The sequence below is a fragment of the Helicoverpa zea genome, chromosome 15 (genome assembly GCF_022581195.2).
Source record: "Helicoverpa zea isolate HzStark_Cry1AcR chromosome 15, ilHelZeax1.1, whole genome shotgun sequence".
NCBI lineage: Eukaryota > Metazoa > Arthropoda > Insecta > Lepidoptera > Noctuidae > Helicoverpa > Helicoverpa zea.
Genome location: NC_061466.1, coordinates 3,452,390 through 3,469,572, shown reverse-complemented (window position 1 = coordinate 3,469,572; position 17,183 = coordinate 3,452,390). Strand labels below are relative to the sequence as shown.

At 37.4% G+C, this 17,183-nt stretch overlaps 1 protein-coding gene and 1 long non-coding RNA gene across 8 annotated transcripts in view; one reads left to right on the top strand and one right to left on the bottom strand.

Annotated features, from left to right (window-relative positions):
• The window catches only part of LOC124637136 (tyrosine-protein phosphatase non-receptor type 9-like), a 49,128-nt gene that overhangs the window by 8,061 nt on the left and 23,884 nt on the right, over positions 1-17,183 (bottom strand). For 5 of the 6 annotated variants that reach the window (XM_047173484.1, XM_047173485.1, XM_047173480.1 and 2 more), the window contains 5 exons: positions 5,081-5,289; positions 3,321-3,433; positions 2,886-3,009; positions 1,909-1,985; positions 26-212 (listed from right to left, as the gene is read on the bottom strand). In XM_047173484.1, coding sequence (XP_047029440.1) covers positions 26-212; positions 1,909-1,985; positions 2,886-3,009; positions 3,321-3,433; positions 5,081-5,289 — 710 coding nt within the window. The remainder of the gene's footprint in view (positions 1-25; positions 213-1,908; positions 1,986-2,885; positions 3,010-3,320; positions 3,434-5,080; positions 5,290-17,183) is intronic. The other variant, XM_047173483.1, reaches the window with a different exon arrangement.
• Positions 2,225-17,183, top strand: part of LOC124637140 — a 31,775-nt gene continuing 16,816 nt past the window's right edge. For both annotated transcript variants that reach the window (XR_006985180.1, XR_006985179.1), the window contains exons 1-2: positions 2,225-2,330; positions 10,311-10,389. This is a non-coding gene — a long non-coding RNA (uncharacterized LOC124637140). The remainder of the gene's footprint in view (positions 2,331-10,310; positions 10,390-17,183) is intronic.

Here is a 17,183-nt window from a genome sequence, read left to right as displayed (position 1 = left end):
CTCCGGCATACGAGGGGTAACTCACTTGGCATGATGGAAGGTGCCCTGCGGCGGCCTGGAGCGCAGCTCGTCGTACTCGGCGGCGAGCCCGCGGCGGCCCAGCGCCCGCACGCGCGCCAGCAGCGCGGCCGGCGACTCGCCCGCGCCGCCGCCGCCCGCCTCCTCGTCCGACAGCCCCGGCGACACCTCGCCTGACGACCATGTGCCGCGAGCTATAGCACGAGTGCTCAATTGTAAATATATTTGTAATAAAAACATCAGAAAGGAAAGATACAAATTGGGAGAAAACTTCTTTGTTCAAGTATACTCGTATTTGAATCTAAACAACATACTTCGATAGGTGTAATGACGTCAGTTACAACAACAGTACTGGTAGCCGGACCTGGTAGAGTATACCTAAGGTATGAAATCATTTTATTGATCACGAAAAGGTACCAATTATGGAAGAATATATTGTGATTCATGTAAGACTCCTAATCAACATTCGTAAAATAACAATTGAAACATGATAAACATTTAAGGCGATCGATAGAGCAAGTCGGTAAACGAGGAAAATATTTCCTCGAACACTAATAATGTTTCAATTGTCATCATGAAATCTTCTCAGAAAGTTGAAAGAAAATAATCAATATTTGTGCGTAAATAATTCAAGCGATACAAATTCGGGTAGCGTCCCATCCTTGTGCCACGGAGAAGGGACAGTGGGTCTATATTTAGTCATAAAACCCAATAGCTAGTTCTCTCGTAGGGACGGACATTACATCAAACATTCTCATTTAACCCGACCTCAGAAACCTCTAATTCCGTAACCGTAACACAACAAAGTGAAAACACGAAAATAGTTACGTAGTGTTTTCTTTACACGGTAAACTTAACATCAAAAGTTTTTATAACTCACTGTTTAATTTAACAACAAAAACTATAAAAATAATTAGTATTATTTTCACAGACGATAACACATCACACTTCATGTCTTTATCTTCAATCTTTTATTTGCAAAACGTTACATATATATTTATCAAGTTTATTTTAGCTTCATTTCTGAAGACTAATTGTAAGTTGAACAATCGTCGCGTTTGTTCAGCGAGTTAAGATCGCGAACTACACAGTATGAACAGATTCATTTACGTGTCTCGATTGAAACCCGAACGTCACATCACAACACTACCAACAAACACAACCTATGAGAAATAAGCGAGAATTTTATCGAGAATGACATTCTACTAATTAACTGCGATAATAGTGTTGTCAGTAAGAAATGCGAGGGTCATAAATTTGCCCTCGAATAGAATAATCGAATTATTTAACCATCGAATGATACGTGTGTTAAAACTTGGGAGAAATCGAGTACGAATTGCATCTCAGTAGACTGTATCGCTACGTAAACTATCGCTCGATAAGTACCAATTTATTTTTACGATCAACTTCGGACGTAGGACCTATCGAATAAAGGAAAATGTGGTTTATCCGTTTATTATTGAACTAGCAAAAATACAATTTATGAATGGTGCTGCTGAATTTTATAGTCAGTTACCATTATAATTTAATTCTTCAGTAATTTCAACGAAATACTATTAAACCTGAATGAACTGGCCAAAATAATAACAAACCACGAGTCAAAACAAACTCACCGGATCGTTTGTAATAGTTGCCCATTGAGGCACCTTACATATTTATCACTAATTTACTAATTGAAAGACATACCCCCACTTTTGTGACCGGAAAGCATTTCTGCTGGTGTGTGAATACTTATTTGATAATAATATAAATAAAATAGTAAACAACCATCAAAACGTCACATTGACAGAACGTATTATTTTTCAGTATTTGAAGTTTTATCTATTACAAAAGAGGTTTTAATGCTTATCAACAAAAAGTATTTACTCTGCACTGTTAATGTATACTCACTGCTTATGTCTATGTCATCTTCGTCCCCGGAATTAATATGTCTGCTCTTCATGTCACCATTGTAACCATGCGTGTGTCTAGAAAATAAAATGTCTTTTTAATGTAAATTACTAGTTAATTTTATGGTTTACTCAACAAAAGATAATCATTTTGAATAGAATACTTGAAATAGAATATTATATAATATCATAGAGACAAATATATTGTGGACTTAAAGCCGATTATAGAACTAGATAGCAGCCAATAAGCGTGCTGATTTATTTTATCAACATGATAAGAGCTATGTCCCCCCTCACGATATACCACAAAACGTTCAATTTATACACGCTATTAGCATAACAAGTCTTGTATGGCGAGGTTCAATTCAACAACACTGTTTATAAAAAAGGGGAGACACAGACAGACCAACAAGCGTGTAGTAGGTATATTTAACATTAATTTACTGTATTTTTTTATAAAATATCGAATGCTTTTAATGCTTTTCAGTTATCTAAGTTGATTTGCTCCAGTGAATGCTCAGCCATATTCCATAACAAATCTTTTTGTCTATGGAATTATTAAAAAGATGTCTGGGTATATTTGTCTATGCATACATGAATGAATAGGTGCTGTATAACGAGGGTCGCTACCCTCATGCCCTCGTAACAAGGCGTGTGTACAGAGATTTGCAAATAATTTATTAACGGCCGTCCCCATATTCCTATCTATAGTCTATCCGTTGTTTTGCTTACTGGACAGTATCCGTCTTACCACAAAAACAATTTTGTCTGTTGAAAACTTGTCTAAAAAAAATTCAGATTATGACGTTGAAATAAGGTCCGTTTAGCAGCCACACTTTTTTAAAACAAGTGTTCAACAGATGTTTATGTTTTTGTAGTAAGGCTGTATGGGGCTAATGTCAAATTCCAATCTTTGGTAAGCAAATCAAAGGATGGATAAAATATTGGGATCCGCCGTCAAATGGTAACAGTGGGTACCTGAGCGGACTGGGGTCGCAGGTGTAAGGAGGGTCGCCGCTGATGTGCATGTCTGTCTTGTTGTCGCCCAGTCGCGCCGCGCGGTCACTGGTCATGTCACATTCGCCCTCGTGCTCGATTATACCTGACAAATAATTAAACATTTATTACTAATATTGCGTAATAAAGCAAATATTCATTAAATATTCCGACGGGAATATAAATAGAACTCGTTTCATTAATTAAACATTTCTCGTTTGACGTCGGCGTTAGAAATGTAAGAATAGAATATTGCTCCAATTGACCCTTTATTCATATTTGATTGTAATCAAATCTAAGCCGGTATAATGGGTATTGTGAATTCAGGAAGAAAGTGGCGATAAAATACAGAAGGGTCTATAAAAATTGATTGTTCAAATAAAATAAAAACAATTTGTTGAGTCACGTTCAACTCACCATTTTGCGGCTTGATAGGCGGTATGTGATTACTGATTACATATTCGTCAATGACGGCGTCTAGTTTAGCGTTCTGCAGATTGTTCGTGTAACAGTTCTTGCAGTGCTCCAACCTGCCAACAAATAGAAATTACTGGAAAACTGAAACCCTCAACAAAATACGTAGGATGAAATGAAATAGTCAACTTACACCCACATGACTCGAACAGCGCTCAATAATCGATAAAATCTGTAGGATTGCAAGCTGTAAACACTTTCAATAAAGTATTCAGAGAAATAAGTGGCTAGAATGGCTTCAGCAATCTTATCTTGTTTCATTATTATTTCTACGATAATGAAATGAATCACGTAGGTCGAGTGATCACCTGAAGTCGGCCAAGTTAATGAGCTCTATAATAACTCGCGCTGAATTTCAGCTCCAATATATCTTTCATGTGGAAATAAACGCTTCATTACTTTGTCAATAAATCATTAGGCTTCTCGTTTTATGTAATATTCGTCTTCATATTTCAGATGCCAAATAAAGGGACTTAAAATAATTTCAGTAGTTTAGTCAGTCTCCAGTTTTACGTAAACCTATACTTTGCAGTAGTGTAGCCAATAGTGCGTGGGTAGTTACGCAAATGGCTCACGTATAGGAACAGCGAATATTAACAGTTCATATATCACGCTTGTCAATAGATACACGCAAACAACGTTGTTATATGTAGATATACTTTCAGTCGTTCTGAAAACTGACACAAAGAGGAAATTACGTGTATGATAGTTTGAATTAATTCCTTTCCAAGAATAACAATGTTATATTACGCTATAATGCTCTACTACATAATAAAATTTCAATATTAGGTAACTAGATATATTGGTGCTCAATTTTACGAAAGAGGTTAATTGAAGTTCAAGCGTTGGCGTCGAGCATTTATTAAATCATATCGTGTGATATACGACTAAAATAGTGTTGTCGATTGGGAAAGAATAACAAACGTGTATTTTTAAAGTCTGGTACAAAAATAAATAGCCCGGACTATCTTTAAACACGCGCAATGCGGGCACGAAACAAAAAACTATGCAGTAACAATGGAGCCACATACAGAAGCGAAACTGACAAAAGCAAACGCATAAGTAGTTTGATGTTACATAACAGATAAGTCAGTGACTAAAGGAACTAAGTTTCAGGAAGGAAGCATGGCTCGACAACGTTGAAGATAGCTCCAAAGTTGTGGCCGGTGCAACTACGTTACCTACATGTCTTATGGAGCAACGGCAGCAAAACTACAAGTTTCTTTAATAGTTTCTCTACCACACGAGATATTGTGTTGGCAAAATTAACTTTAACTAGTTAGAATGATAGTTCAGGGAAGGCGACGGAAGTCACAAAGTAAGAGTAGAATGGGATAGACTATCTAACACACGCTACTTTTCTTCAAGCTAGGCCAAAATGTGATACTATTATTGTATTTATATATATATTTATATTATTGCTCGCGATTGATAATAGCTGTTTTCCTACTTATTAAACAATACATTATTATCTGCCTAGCCTTTTCTCAACTATGTTGGAGTGGGCCTCCAGTCTTACCAAAGGCAGCTGAGAAGGTACCAGTGACTAACAGAGACTTCCTTGACCTCCTCAGCCCAATTACCTGGATAACCCTGACTTTCTGGCTTCTCTACCCGTAAGGACTGTCAAAGATGACAGCCGGGGCCCACCAAATTAATGTGTCTTTCTAAAAACTATCTTTATAACAGCAATCAATAATTACCAGGCAGCGTGGTCCGGTTCGTGTTGCCCCCCCAACTGCTTGGGCAAGCTGGACCGCGGCACGTGTAAGCCAAGCTGAGGCGCGTTCACTGTATGCACGCGTTCACGCAGCTTCTCGCGGACGAATAGCCGCAGGATCCGGAATGGCGCCTTGAACCAGAGAGGCGCGGTCACTATCAGCACCTTCTTTAATTTTGCCGGGTAGCCACCCTGGAACAAATGAAATTTACGGTTAGATATTTTACAGGAGAGCACGAATGAGTAGCTACATTATGAGTTTTTCTGAACTTCCTGCCGTAATTACAAAGTCTAGTGCAGTAGCTCTAAGTGCTAGTGCGTTACACATACAGCACAGCATTTTTAGTTAAATAACAGGTACATCATTCTTTACCATGAAATTTGAGTGTGAGCAAAAATATTCGAATTGATTTATTGATTGCATTTCGTTACAAATAATAATAATAATAATAAGCCCCGCAGGGCATCTGAGGCGGATGACGGGGAGTAGCGACCCCGCGGGGCTATATATCCGAGTGCTCCAGGGAGAGTATACTGTCCCCCATCTCCGGCCTGCCGGAGTGAAGCATGACGGGGGATAGGTCTCCCGCCTCTTGGCTTGCCTTCACCGGCCGGTCAGAGTGGAGTCGCTAGAGTAGGGTTAGCAGCCCGCTCGGAGGGTAGGTGCCTCGTGGTAAGTGGCGAGTGGGCCGGTGATGCTGGACCCACAGGGAGCGCGTGATCTGCGTTTAAAGTCCGCCGAGGTATCCTCACCCTTCAGCCGCTCATGTACCTGTTGCCCCCTTGTTGCGATTTAGCGACTGATTCCCGGGGGCCCAGTAAGTGAGTTGGCGAGTCTCCACCTGCCATTTTTACGTGTATTTATTACATTGTTATCGGCAGGTGCCATAGTTCCCGTAGTTTCCCCATTCCTAGTCCACTAGCATCCCATCACAATAGCCCAAGTAGTTTTCATCCATAGTTAGCAATAGTTTAGCACAGAACCGGGGATTGTCCTTGGGTACATTTCTATAGTGTATACAGGGATAATTGTCGGTTTTGTGTCACCATTTCATTAAAGTTGTCTCAAAAGGGCTTCAGCGTGTTGGCTTCGGCCCCACGTTCGCCTCCCAAAAATCCGGGATTCTATAGTCCCGAGGTCTGGTAGAGACATACAAGATAATAATAATAATAATTTCATTTATTTGCATAAAATGTGGTACAAGAGTTGGTACAAAATTTAATTAAAGTGCTAGACACATTCCGCAGTTATAAAACAGCATGCAAATATTGAGAGAGAAAAAAAGAAAACACAGACTAAATCTATCAGTTGTAACACTCACACAAAAGAAACACAATACTTAAAATAAGAGTAGTTACTAAGAGTAGTTACAATGCATTTCTAAAATGATAGGATTGAGTCGAAAATTTTCTTATAAACTCCTCTACAGAATAGAAGCTCTCTTCTATTAGCCACGTTCGTAGAGACCTACAGAATTTCTCATATGGCAATTCGATTATCTTCTGAGGCAGAGAGTTAAAGATAAGCGGCGCCATGTACACGCAACTTCGTCTGCACATTTCCAGCCGTGGATTTGGCATTTTTAAATAAGAATGAGTGACTTTGCGCTTGTTTGTATTATTTTTACGTTCAAACAATTCAATATTGGATTTAACGAATTTGGCCACTTCATAAATGTACATGCTAGGGACAGTTAATATTTTTTCTTGTTTGAAAATGGGCCTGCAAGAGTCTGACCATTTAGCATTAAAGATAGCGCGAATACATTTCTTCTGTGCAATAAAAACACGCATAAGATCTGCTGTATACCCCCATATCACTATGCCATATCGTATAATGGAGCACACGTAGGCATGGTACACCATTAAAGATGTGTGTTTCGAAGAAGAATCTTTGATTCTTTTTATAGCAAAAACAGATTTATTAATTTTTTTACAGATGTTATCGATATGATCTTTCCATATAAGGTGTTCGTTTACTGTAATCCCAAGAAACTTAATGTTTTTGACCTGTTCGATGGGTGTATTATTACAAGTGATGTCTAATTGTTTCGATTTGCTTTTATGTGACCTAAAATTAATTATTTTCGTTTTATCTAAGTTTATTTTTAATGCATTTATATCGAGCCATTCAGTAATCTCTTTTAGTAGTTTATGTATTTCCTCTTTATAGTTTTTTTCATTATCACACCGTATAATTACTGAGGTATCATCCGCAAATAAAACACATTCGTGGTTGTAGACCACCTGGGGAAAATCATTAACGTAGATGAGGAATAATAAAGGACCTAAAATGCTTCCTTGTGGTACTCCAAAATGGTTAAATCTGGGATTGGAATCGAAATTTTCGAGAGTATTGGTTTTGCTATTAAATTTAGTTACACGAGTTATTTGTGTTCTGCCTGTTAGGTACGATTTAAACCAATCTAACGCTATACCTCTCACACCATATTTTTCTAACTTGCTTATGAGTCTAGTATGATCAACAACATCAAATGCCTTACTTAAGTCTAGAAAGAGAACGCTAGGAGAAATTTTATGATTTATGCTGTTTATTATTGAATTTATCAGATTAAATGTTGCCAACCGGGTAGATTTACCTTTTCTGAACCCAAATTGTTCTTTGGCAAGTACATCGGTCTTATTTAGAAAATTAATTAGCCTCTTATAAACGATTTTTTCGAAAATTTTTGACAAAATAGGGATTAGGGCGATAGGTCGGTAGTTATTTTTATCTGTTTTTGCATTTTTCTTATGCAGAGGTTTAATTATGGAAAGCTTAAGTTTTTCCGGAAAACAACCCTGTTCTAATGATAGGTTAATAATATGAGATAAAGGATGTGCTATGAAGTGTGATATTAGTTTAATGAGCTCTGTAGTAATATTGTCGTAACCTGAAGATTTTGTATTTTTCAAAGATTTTATTGTACTGTTAATTTCTATGGCATTATAGTTGGTTCAAGAAAAATGCTTCGATCATTAGTGTTAATATTCTGGGTATCATTATGTTTCGAGGTAATATTATTTTCAACAGTGTCTATAAAGAAATTATTAAATATGTTAGCAATATCCGAGCCAGACGTACTTAGAATATTATTGTCGTCAGTAAGCCCTTCAATGTATTCCTTTGAAGTTTCGTTACCCATAGTGCGTTTTACTACATCCCACGTCGCTTTACCTTTATTGTTAGAGTTAGTGATATGTTTTTGATTACATGAAGACTGTAAATTATTAATACACTTTTTAGGGTTCCGTAGCCAAAATGGCAAAAACGGAACCCTTATAGTTTCGTCATGTCCGTCTGTCCGTCTGTCCGTCTGTCCGTCTGTCACAGCCGATTTACTCGGAAACTATAAGTACTACAGTGATGAAATTTGATGGGAATATGTGTTGTATGAACCGCTACAAAAATATGACACTAAATAGTAAAAAAAAGAATTGGGGGTGGGGCCCCCCATACATGTAACTGAGGGATGAAATTTTTTTTTTCGATGTACATACCCGTGTGGGGTATCAATGGAAAGGTCTTTTAAAATGATATAAAGTTTTCTAAAAAACATTTTTCTTAAAGTGAACGGTTTTTGAGATATCAGCTCTCAAAGTCGTAAAAAGTATGTCCCCCCCCCTCTATTTTTATAACTACGGGGTATAAAATTCTAAAAAAAATAGAGGTGATGCATGCTAATTAACTCTTTCAACGATTTTTGGTTTGATCAAAGTATCTCTTATAGTTTTTGAGATAGGTTGATTTAACTGTAATTTACGGAACCCTTCGTGCACGAGTCCGACTCGCACTTGGCCGGTTTTTTTAAAATATTTGAGTACTTTTTAAAGCTTTCTTTATTTTCATCCGATCTATTGTTGTAATACTTGTATCTTAACAACCTTTTTGTTTTAGAACTTATCTTAAGTCCTTTCGTGATCCATTTCAGCTTAGACGTTTTACGATTTACCTTAATTTTCATGACTGGAAAGCATAACTTGTAGAATAATGTTAATAAGTCATGGAAACTATTAAAAGCATCGTTAGCAAGCGGGGAGTCATAGACTTCGGAGAAGGATATGCTGCCTATACAGTCTATAAATTTATTAATGTTTTCTTTGCTAAGATCATGTTTATTAACGAAGTAATGACTATAGTTCGGCCATTCAGAGAATGCGTTCCTGACACGTCGCGATTGAACTGACGACGTAATAACATTCATTGATTATTGATATAATAATGTTGTTTTAATGCTCCTCAATTGTTAAAACGGTAAACAACCAGCAAAAATATTTTTATCGTAACTGCAACGCCATTGCAAAGTTACGTCGTCAGTTCAATCGCGACGTGTCAGGAACGCATTCTCTGAATGGCCGAACTATAGTAAAGTTCTTTTTTAGATACTTAAATTCGATAACTTGAGCTGTGTTATGATCCGATAGGCAAAGATTGTGTGTTTTTCCAACTGCGTCAGGAATATTACTTAGAATATTATCAATGCAAGTATTCATATATTATCAATGCAATATTATCAATGCACGCCGTTCTCGTGAGCATTACGTCGTACGAGCCAAAACGACGCTGTCCAGACTCGACACAGCACCGTGACGTAATCCCACACGTTCCTAGGTATATTTAGGCAATTGCAAGAGCAATAATAAACTACTACGAAAATAGAATACTATTTAAAACCGTAAAAGTGAATTAGACTAAAAACCAATGAAGTAGGGCAGAAGTCAACAAAGGTCGGTCCACTAATTTATCACTTGGAATATGTTAGAGATTGGAGTCAATCTTGAATCGATTTCTCTTAAGAATCTCTACCGAGAAGTGACAAACTTGATAATAAATCCAACCGGAATGGAAGCTAGCCTAATGAATATTCAGGATTCGAGCTATCCGTAGGCGCTTGAGGGTAAAATGAGGTCTACTGTAAAGGCAAGGCACAAAAATCTCAACTGAACCATAAAATCTACGTCACTCTAACTCTCCATTAGCATTATAATTATATTAATAAATAATCAGTCATCTGAAATTATTTCGACGCTACTTAACACTTAGAAACTAAAATGAAAATATTTTCCATTTTCCTGGAAACGAACAATACTCTATGCTAAGTTGTTAAGTTGTATAAATAGGCAGATCTTAACAAAGTCAGCCGAAAATACTTTCATTTTCTTAAAACTTTGTCAGTTAACAAACTGTAACGAAAACATCTGTTTTTCCGCAGGCCACCAGGATTGGCCAGAGCCGTCGAAAAAAGGTCACCGTTTACGACGGAAAGTCCTTAGCGAGAAAATAGGAAAATCGTGAGTGTTTTGTTGATTGTTATCATTACGTGAGCCAATTTGTAGGTCCGGACGGTCAGGTAGAATATGGCAATTTGCAAGCGAGGTTGGGCTCGTTTTGGTACATTTTCGTATATATCATAAAACCCACGAACATATACAACCCATTTGGGGGCCACAATTCATCTTCCAATATATTTTACGACTTTCGCTGAGAAAAGTAACAAACTTTTCAGATGTCTCCATATCTACCTTGTATAAAGGTATACGTGCCACCGCACCTACCAGCTTATAGCAAACGACTCATTCCCTCTTATTATAAAAACTGCCGCAAGTAGTGGTTTAAACCCGACTGAAGACGTCTTGGTTTGTTACGGTACTTACGATAGTCTTCACATCCTTATTACAAAACGTAGACTAAGAGAAGACTGTTTAGTACTTCGATTTGTCTATGGTTCAAATAATATCCACAGATTATAAGCAACAAATATTTAAATCATTCGTTCAATCGTTCCGAATTCTATGCGCAGTTCCTTTTTACATTATTTTGTTAAGTCTATTTTGATGAAAAATAAATAACTATGATAATAAAAAAAATATATCTGCAGTTGAAAATATTACTTTTTATTATTTAAAGGTAATTTTATATTTCTAGTATCTTTTAACGATATACATATGATCCAATTATTCTCTTTTAAACAACTATCGAGTTTGCGCGTATAACGGAACGTCAGCGCGCGTTTCCGAGTTATGTTTTGTTTTTAGGTTAGAAATAATTTGGATTATTTTCATCCCGATTTAAATGATTAAATAAGACGTTGTGCATCTAATTAGAACCTCTTCAAAATTAAGTGCACAATAACTTACACACAGAATATCGTGTGCATTAAATTACCAAAAGAAAATGAAACATTTGAAACAACATAAAAGTAGAAAATTATATTTTATTCCGATGTCTATTTATACAGTCAAATGCACTGATACATGTTGGACACAATCTTGTTCCCTTTCTCATCTAGGCATTTTTCTACATTTTAGCAAGCTTCCAGTCTTTTACAAACATTGCATATTGCAGAGATACGGCGTGCAAAACGCCAAAATAGTCTTGAATCTGTAAATAAACAATAGACTGTATGATAATCTGATATATTTTCAGAGTTTCATCAAAATCTATGTGGTAGTTTATGCGTGGAACATAAACAAACATCCATAATAAAAACTTTGACTCTTATACAATTAATTAGGATGTTTTGGCAACCTACTTGCACTGTAAAGGCTACTTACTTTATAGCGAGCCCAGTTGAGCATCATAGGATCATCCTGGATTATCATCATGCATTCAATTGACTATTATTTCGAAAAACGTAAATCGATATTTATATCGAAAATTGTCGTCAGGTAATTTGAAGAGATTTTGTCGATGACGCATTCTGTTGGGTCCCCGGACACTCTCAATAGTATTCTAACACATCCAAGTATTCCAAATCACACATATTTATATCCACTTTCGTTTTTTTCATCACAAAACAAATAACCTCAAAAGTAAATAATGTCGGAATTTGACGTTTGTCGACTAAGTACTGCAGTTAAACTAGGGGGCTCGATGGTTTATCTTTTGTACTACAGATAGTAATAGGACTTGCGATAAACTGCGTTTTGTAATAACGTTTTTTCAAGGTCGTACTTAAAGGTGGATTAAAGGTAGTACAAAAGCCGATACTTATTTGATACCGCGTTTTATAATAAGAGGGATTGTCTTCCGTTTCTTTTATACTCCTTAACGCTTGAGTAAACTGTATGTCGTAAATACAATATAGGTAACGTAACTTCGATCTAGGTATTATTTCCAGGTAAATTATATAGGCAGTGTTAAGTTACTCAGAAATAATAAATACGTAAAGGTCGAAACATTTGAAACGTAACGTGGGGAGGAGGCGTAATGCACAGGCACGGTTATGGACGCTAAGAAAACTAAGGGTGAGAGGTCATTGCCCCTCGGTTTTTGGCTCCCTTCATGTCATGAAATCGTATACCTGGCACCGATTCCAGTGGCTTCTCAACGAATCCGTACTTACATTTAAGCTCAAACACCAAACTAGTATATACTGTTATTTTTGCATTAAAAATTTTATATGAATAATTATGGTATCATTACGACTAAACCAAACCTCTGAAGTCTATATAGATATTTTGGATAGACCAAGTGCATTGTCCGGGGCCTTCCTCATAGTATTTATAGTCTAGACGGCCCTACGTCGACTCTGACGTCAGTAGAAGGTTCAAGTCTCCAGACAGGGGGTCCTAGACGACTATCCACAACTGTAGCAATAAACAACATAAATCGATTGTTTATCAACTCACCTCACTTGATTTAGTAGTAGGGATTGGAATGAAATACCACTCATTATTGATAGACTCAAATATACCAATTAAAAACGTTCGCACTTTGAGACTGCAATGTTTTTCAATTAAGAACTCATTTCATATAAGATACTTCCTAGGAAAAGTACAAAAAGAGTAGATGTTCGCCTCTTACTGGTGCACACGTATATGGAAACGTGCACATGACACTTCCCTTTTTAAATGTAGACCAGTCGCAAACCGAGATCCGCGGAACATCATCCATCATTTCAATTCCTAGCTAATGGTTCTAACGCTAATGCGATGCTTTATAATGCTCTAACGTACCATTTTGCTGTCCAACATGATTTTGCCAATAATGGCCTTTTCACAATAATTTGCTACTGGGACCGACGCAAGTCATAAAGTTTTAAAGCTTACCCTAAAGTCGCTCGATCAGGGGTCTTATATCCTATCCAAATAATGACAAGCAATCGAATATTTCCAAACTACTTCAGAATTGGTAATCCCCTGTCTAGACTGGATCCTTTATTTGGCGGAGTGGTAAGGCAACCGAATTTATGAAGGCAGCTCGGCACCCCGGTGTAAAGTTCAACAATGGCTTGTCAGCCCGGCTAAGGTATTGTAGGAAGTAGGTCGCGACTCGCGGGTCGCGTGGACGGGGCAAGATAAACCTCCGCTTTGAGACTACGCCAAAAGCAGTTGACGCCCTGAGACTACACTGCGTGTACAAACCGCTAACTCTACTACCTTTTGTGTGTATTGTGACTAACTTGGTTTACTCATAAATTCTGTATTGTGTATTAATATACAATTAACTATCGTGAATCATCTTCATAGCACGTGTTCTCTGTAATAAACTGAAGTAGTTAAAATGTGACTTCTTGATTAAAACTGTTATAATAGTGCAAAAGAAGTTTAACGGATTGAATAATATAAACCAAGTAGATAAAATTATAGTATAATTCACTACTAACACTGACTACTAACTACTAATTCTCACTATCGGCCTCATCTCAAAGCTCAAAGTCGCTCAACGAACTATGGAGATGGCTATGCTCGGGGTTTCTCTACGTGCTCGAATCCGAAATGAGGAGATCCGTAGACGAACTAAAGTCACCGATATAGCCCACCGGATTAGCAAGTTGAAGTGGCAATGGGCAGGCCATATTGCTCGCAGAGCGGATGGCCGATGGGGTCGAAAAATGCTTGAGTGGAGACCACGGACTAGCAAGCGCAGCGTAGGACGTCCACCAGCAAGGTGGACAGACGACCTTGTGAAGGTCGCCGGAAGACGCTGGATGCAGGTCGCCTCCAACAGGTATCTGTGGAGATCTAAGGGGGAGGCCTATGTTCAGCAGTGGACGTCCTATGGCTGAGATGATGATGATGATGATGTGATAATTCACTACATGTGCTTGAAGTTTGTTAGCAAACAGTCAAGAGGTCTTGGAGTAACGGCAATCGACTACTTGAGATCTCTCTTACCCAGAATGCATTAATTTGCTATAATATGCGATTATTACGAAATTGCACTTTAATTTCTCTATACCTACATGATTTATAAGTACTTTCTTGGTAATGTACGCTTGTTAAACTCAAACAAAGGCTTTGCAAATAAGATTTTTGGCCAAATTTTCCACATAATATTATAAAGCACATTAAAGTTTCATTTTAAATTGTACGTAAAACATAATCCATTCAGCTGATAAACCAACAATGAATACGTAATAATATGTCTCTCACATTCAAGTCAATTCATTAATATTGATGCTACGTACAAATAAGTTGAAAAAATACAAGGGGTTTTAATCAACCCTTGTGGTGACCCGGTTTTGAATTAATAGCGAAAACACGATGATGTACAGGGGTATTTTAGCTTGAAGAGCGGCAATCACAAATGAGTGCCGTGTGAGCCAGGTGTGGGCACAGGGATATGTCAGTGAGAGTGAAAGGGAGAGCTCTCGCAATCACAAAAGGGTTGCACTTTAACTGCCTACATTCAGACGGGCCGGCACAGACTCACAGCTGCTCTATAAGTATGAATGTTTTTCCTGGCTACTCGCATTCCCTAGAATAGCTTCCGTTTAACATTCATGGAATGTACGAGTGGTAATATTTCTTAAATGAAGTCATGCAATGTTCTCCGAGAAATCATTAGGTACAATTAGAAAGCTTGCTTGTAGAAATTTTCTTCTTGTGATTTAATAACTGAAATTCACACATGTGAAGTGAAATTGCAAACAACATTTTATTGCTCAAGCACTCTAAAGTTAGCCAAAGGACAAAGTGTCGCCAATCAAAGCGTTTGCTGTCCTTTCTAAGTGCTTTTACCTTAGAGCAGTGTCATGTACTTAGTACATAGCGTCGAACCGTTTCAAAAGCATCAAAGGTTCAAAGGAGACGCCTTCCATTTCAGTGAAGAAAATGGACCGTATTCAGGCTGTAAATGAGAAACGTCTCGGGTGGAACTCACATCCCAACAGTTATAAACACAAGCTATTAATATTATATTCAGTGGCTGTTTTGTTTTAGCCATTAAGTGGTTGATTTTCCTATTAAGCCCATCAATAGCAGTGGTTCTAAAAGACAATGGCAAAGTGAAATCATCGAAATTACCTTGAAAGTAGTTTTTTCTATAGAAACCAAGACCGTGACAGTAGGAAGTTCATACAGGATGTGCGGCGAAGTTTGATCGGCGTATAAAATGTTGAGAACATTGGCAGCGACATTGTGTCAACGACGTTTCGTCAGAATTGATGGAACGATTTCGCAAACAACCCGGTGTCGCTGCGACGTCGGAAGTCGCTGGCAGCGCGCCAGACATAAATAACACTGATCATCTTTACACTACTTTATAACTATGCAAAGATAGGTGTATTTCGGTTTCCGTTGTAAAACATGTCTAAGATCTTATGATCCCGTAAACGCTTAGGTCTAATGATAAACTTGACAAGACAAGACCGCTCATCCAATTCATAGGATCAAAATGCTCTCTAGGATAAGGATTTTCATTTTCTTTTACGACCAATTGGTTCTTTACTTTCGATTTGCCTGGTAATGTGGTCAAACCCTTCCTTCTCATTGTACATACATACTACATTATCATCACTACGTCCTCGGAAAAGATCCTATCGAAAGCCAATTGCCGCTAACAGAATTTGTTTTACATGTATACGAAGGTGGCAAATGCTCAGTGACCTTTAAAGTGTTATTATTTTCATCGGCGGTGGCTCGTCTAGCCGAGCGAATATTACTCAATTTCCTATACCCACATACATCGTTGGTTTCATACACAATGCACATAGTATCTACCTGCGTCCACGTTTGACCTTTGTACATAAATGCCACCGCTGTATAATCTCATCGTCGCTATAAATTCTGTGAAACATCTCTATTGCTAAAAATAACCTTCAGGGATTAACTAGACATGAAGGAAATTGTATCAAGCTTAACGTTATTGCCTTTTTCCGAGAAAACGAGTTTTATCAATAACATTAAATTAAATTAGTTGTTGGAACTGATTGCACGAAGGTTCTGAGTAATCATTTCATGAAATAAACTGTAGTTTTCACTCTAGTCACCTTCATTTTATTGATTTCGTCAGTGGTTAACATATAAGCAAAAATACTTTTTACTATCTACATTTCAAATCAAAGAGATATTTACGCATTATATCCAATAGGATTTCGAGTAAGTTTATACTAAATAGTTTATAGTTAATTTGCATACAATAAAGCGGCATGTTGAGGCACACCCATATCGAGCACAAGGAAAAGTGACATAAGAGTGAATGATATCGTGTGATAGGCAGTGAAGCGTATCGCTACGGCGGTGATGCACCGCAGCGAGCGCCCGCGCCGGCTGAGCCTGTCCCCGATGCATAAATAATCCCTTATCACAGTCAACGACAAACATGCGTGAACATCGCGCATTCACGCCACGCACGACAGAGCGCGAAACCTATGCGATTATACACCAAATATCTGTTCTGCATGCATAATATACATTTATTATTTACACTACAACACTTCATTACGATAACAATAATGATGAAAATCTATCAAATTTTCCAATACGAAATCAATACGCCTAATCTGGTAGCGCAAATAACCTTGTTATAGTAAGTAGCTCGTAATTCATATAGATCCTCGTAATAACTTCTATTGAGCCCATACCCGCCATAATAAATTGCTTCCTAATCGAATTCGTCTCCTCGTTATATTTCAGTGATTAATAATATTACCCAAGTTCGCTAAACTTATATAAGGGATGAACCACGTACCTAGTGCTCAGTGCTTATTTAAATATTATTATATGTATAGATAATATTATATGTACTGTGATAGTCTTAGTAACTTAATTAGAATTTAAAACACAAATATTGAAAGTAATAAATAACAGCCTTGTTTCACGTTACAGGGGCATGTTATCTATATACACTGTAGAAATTA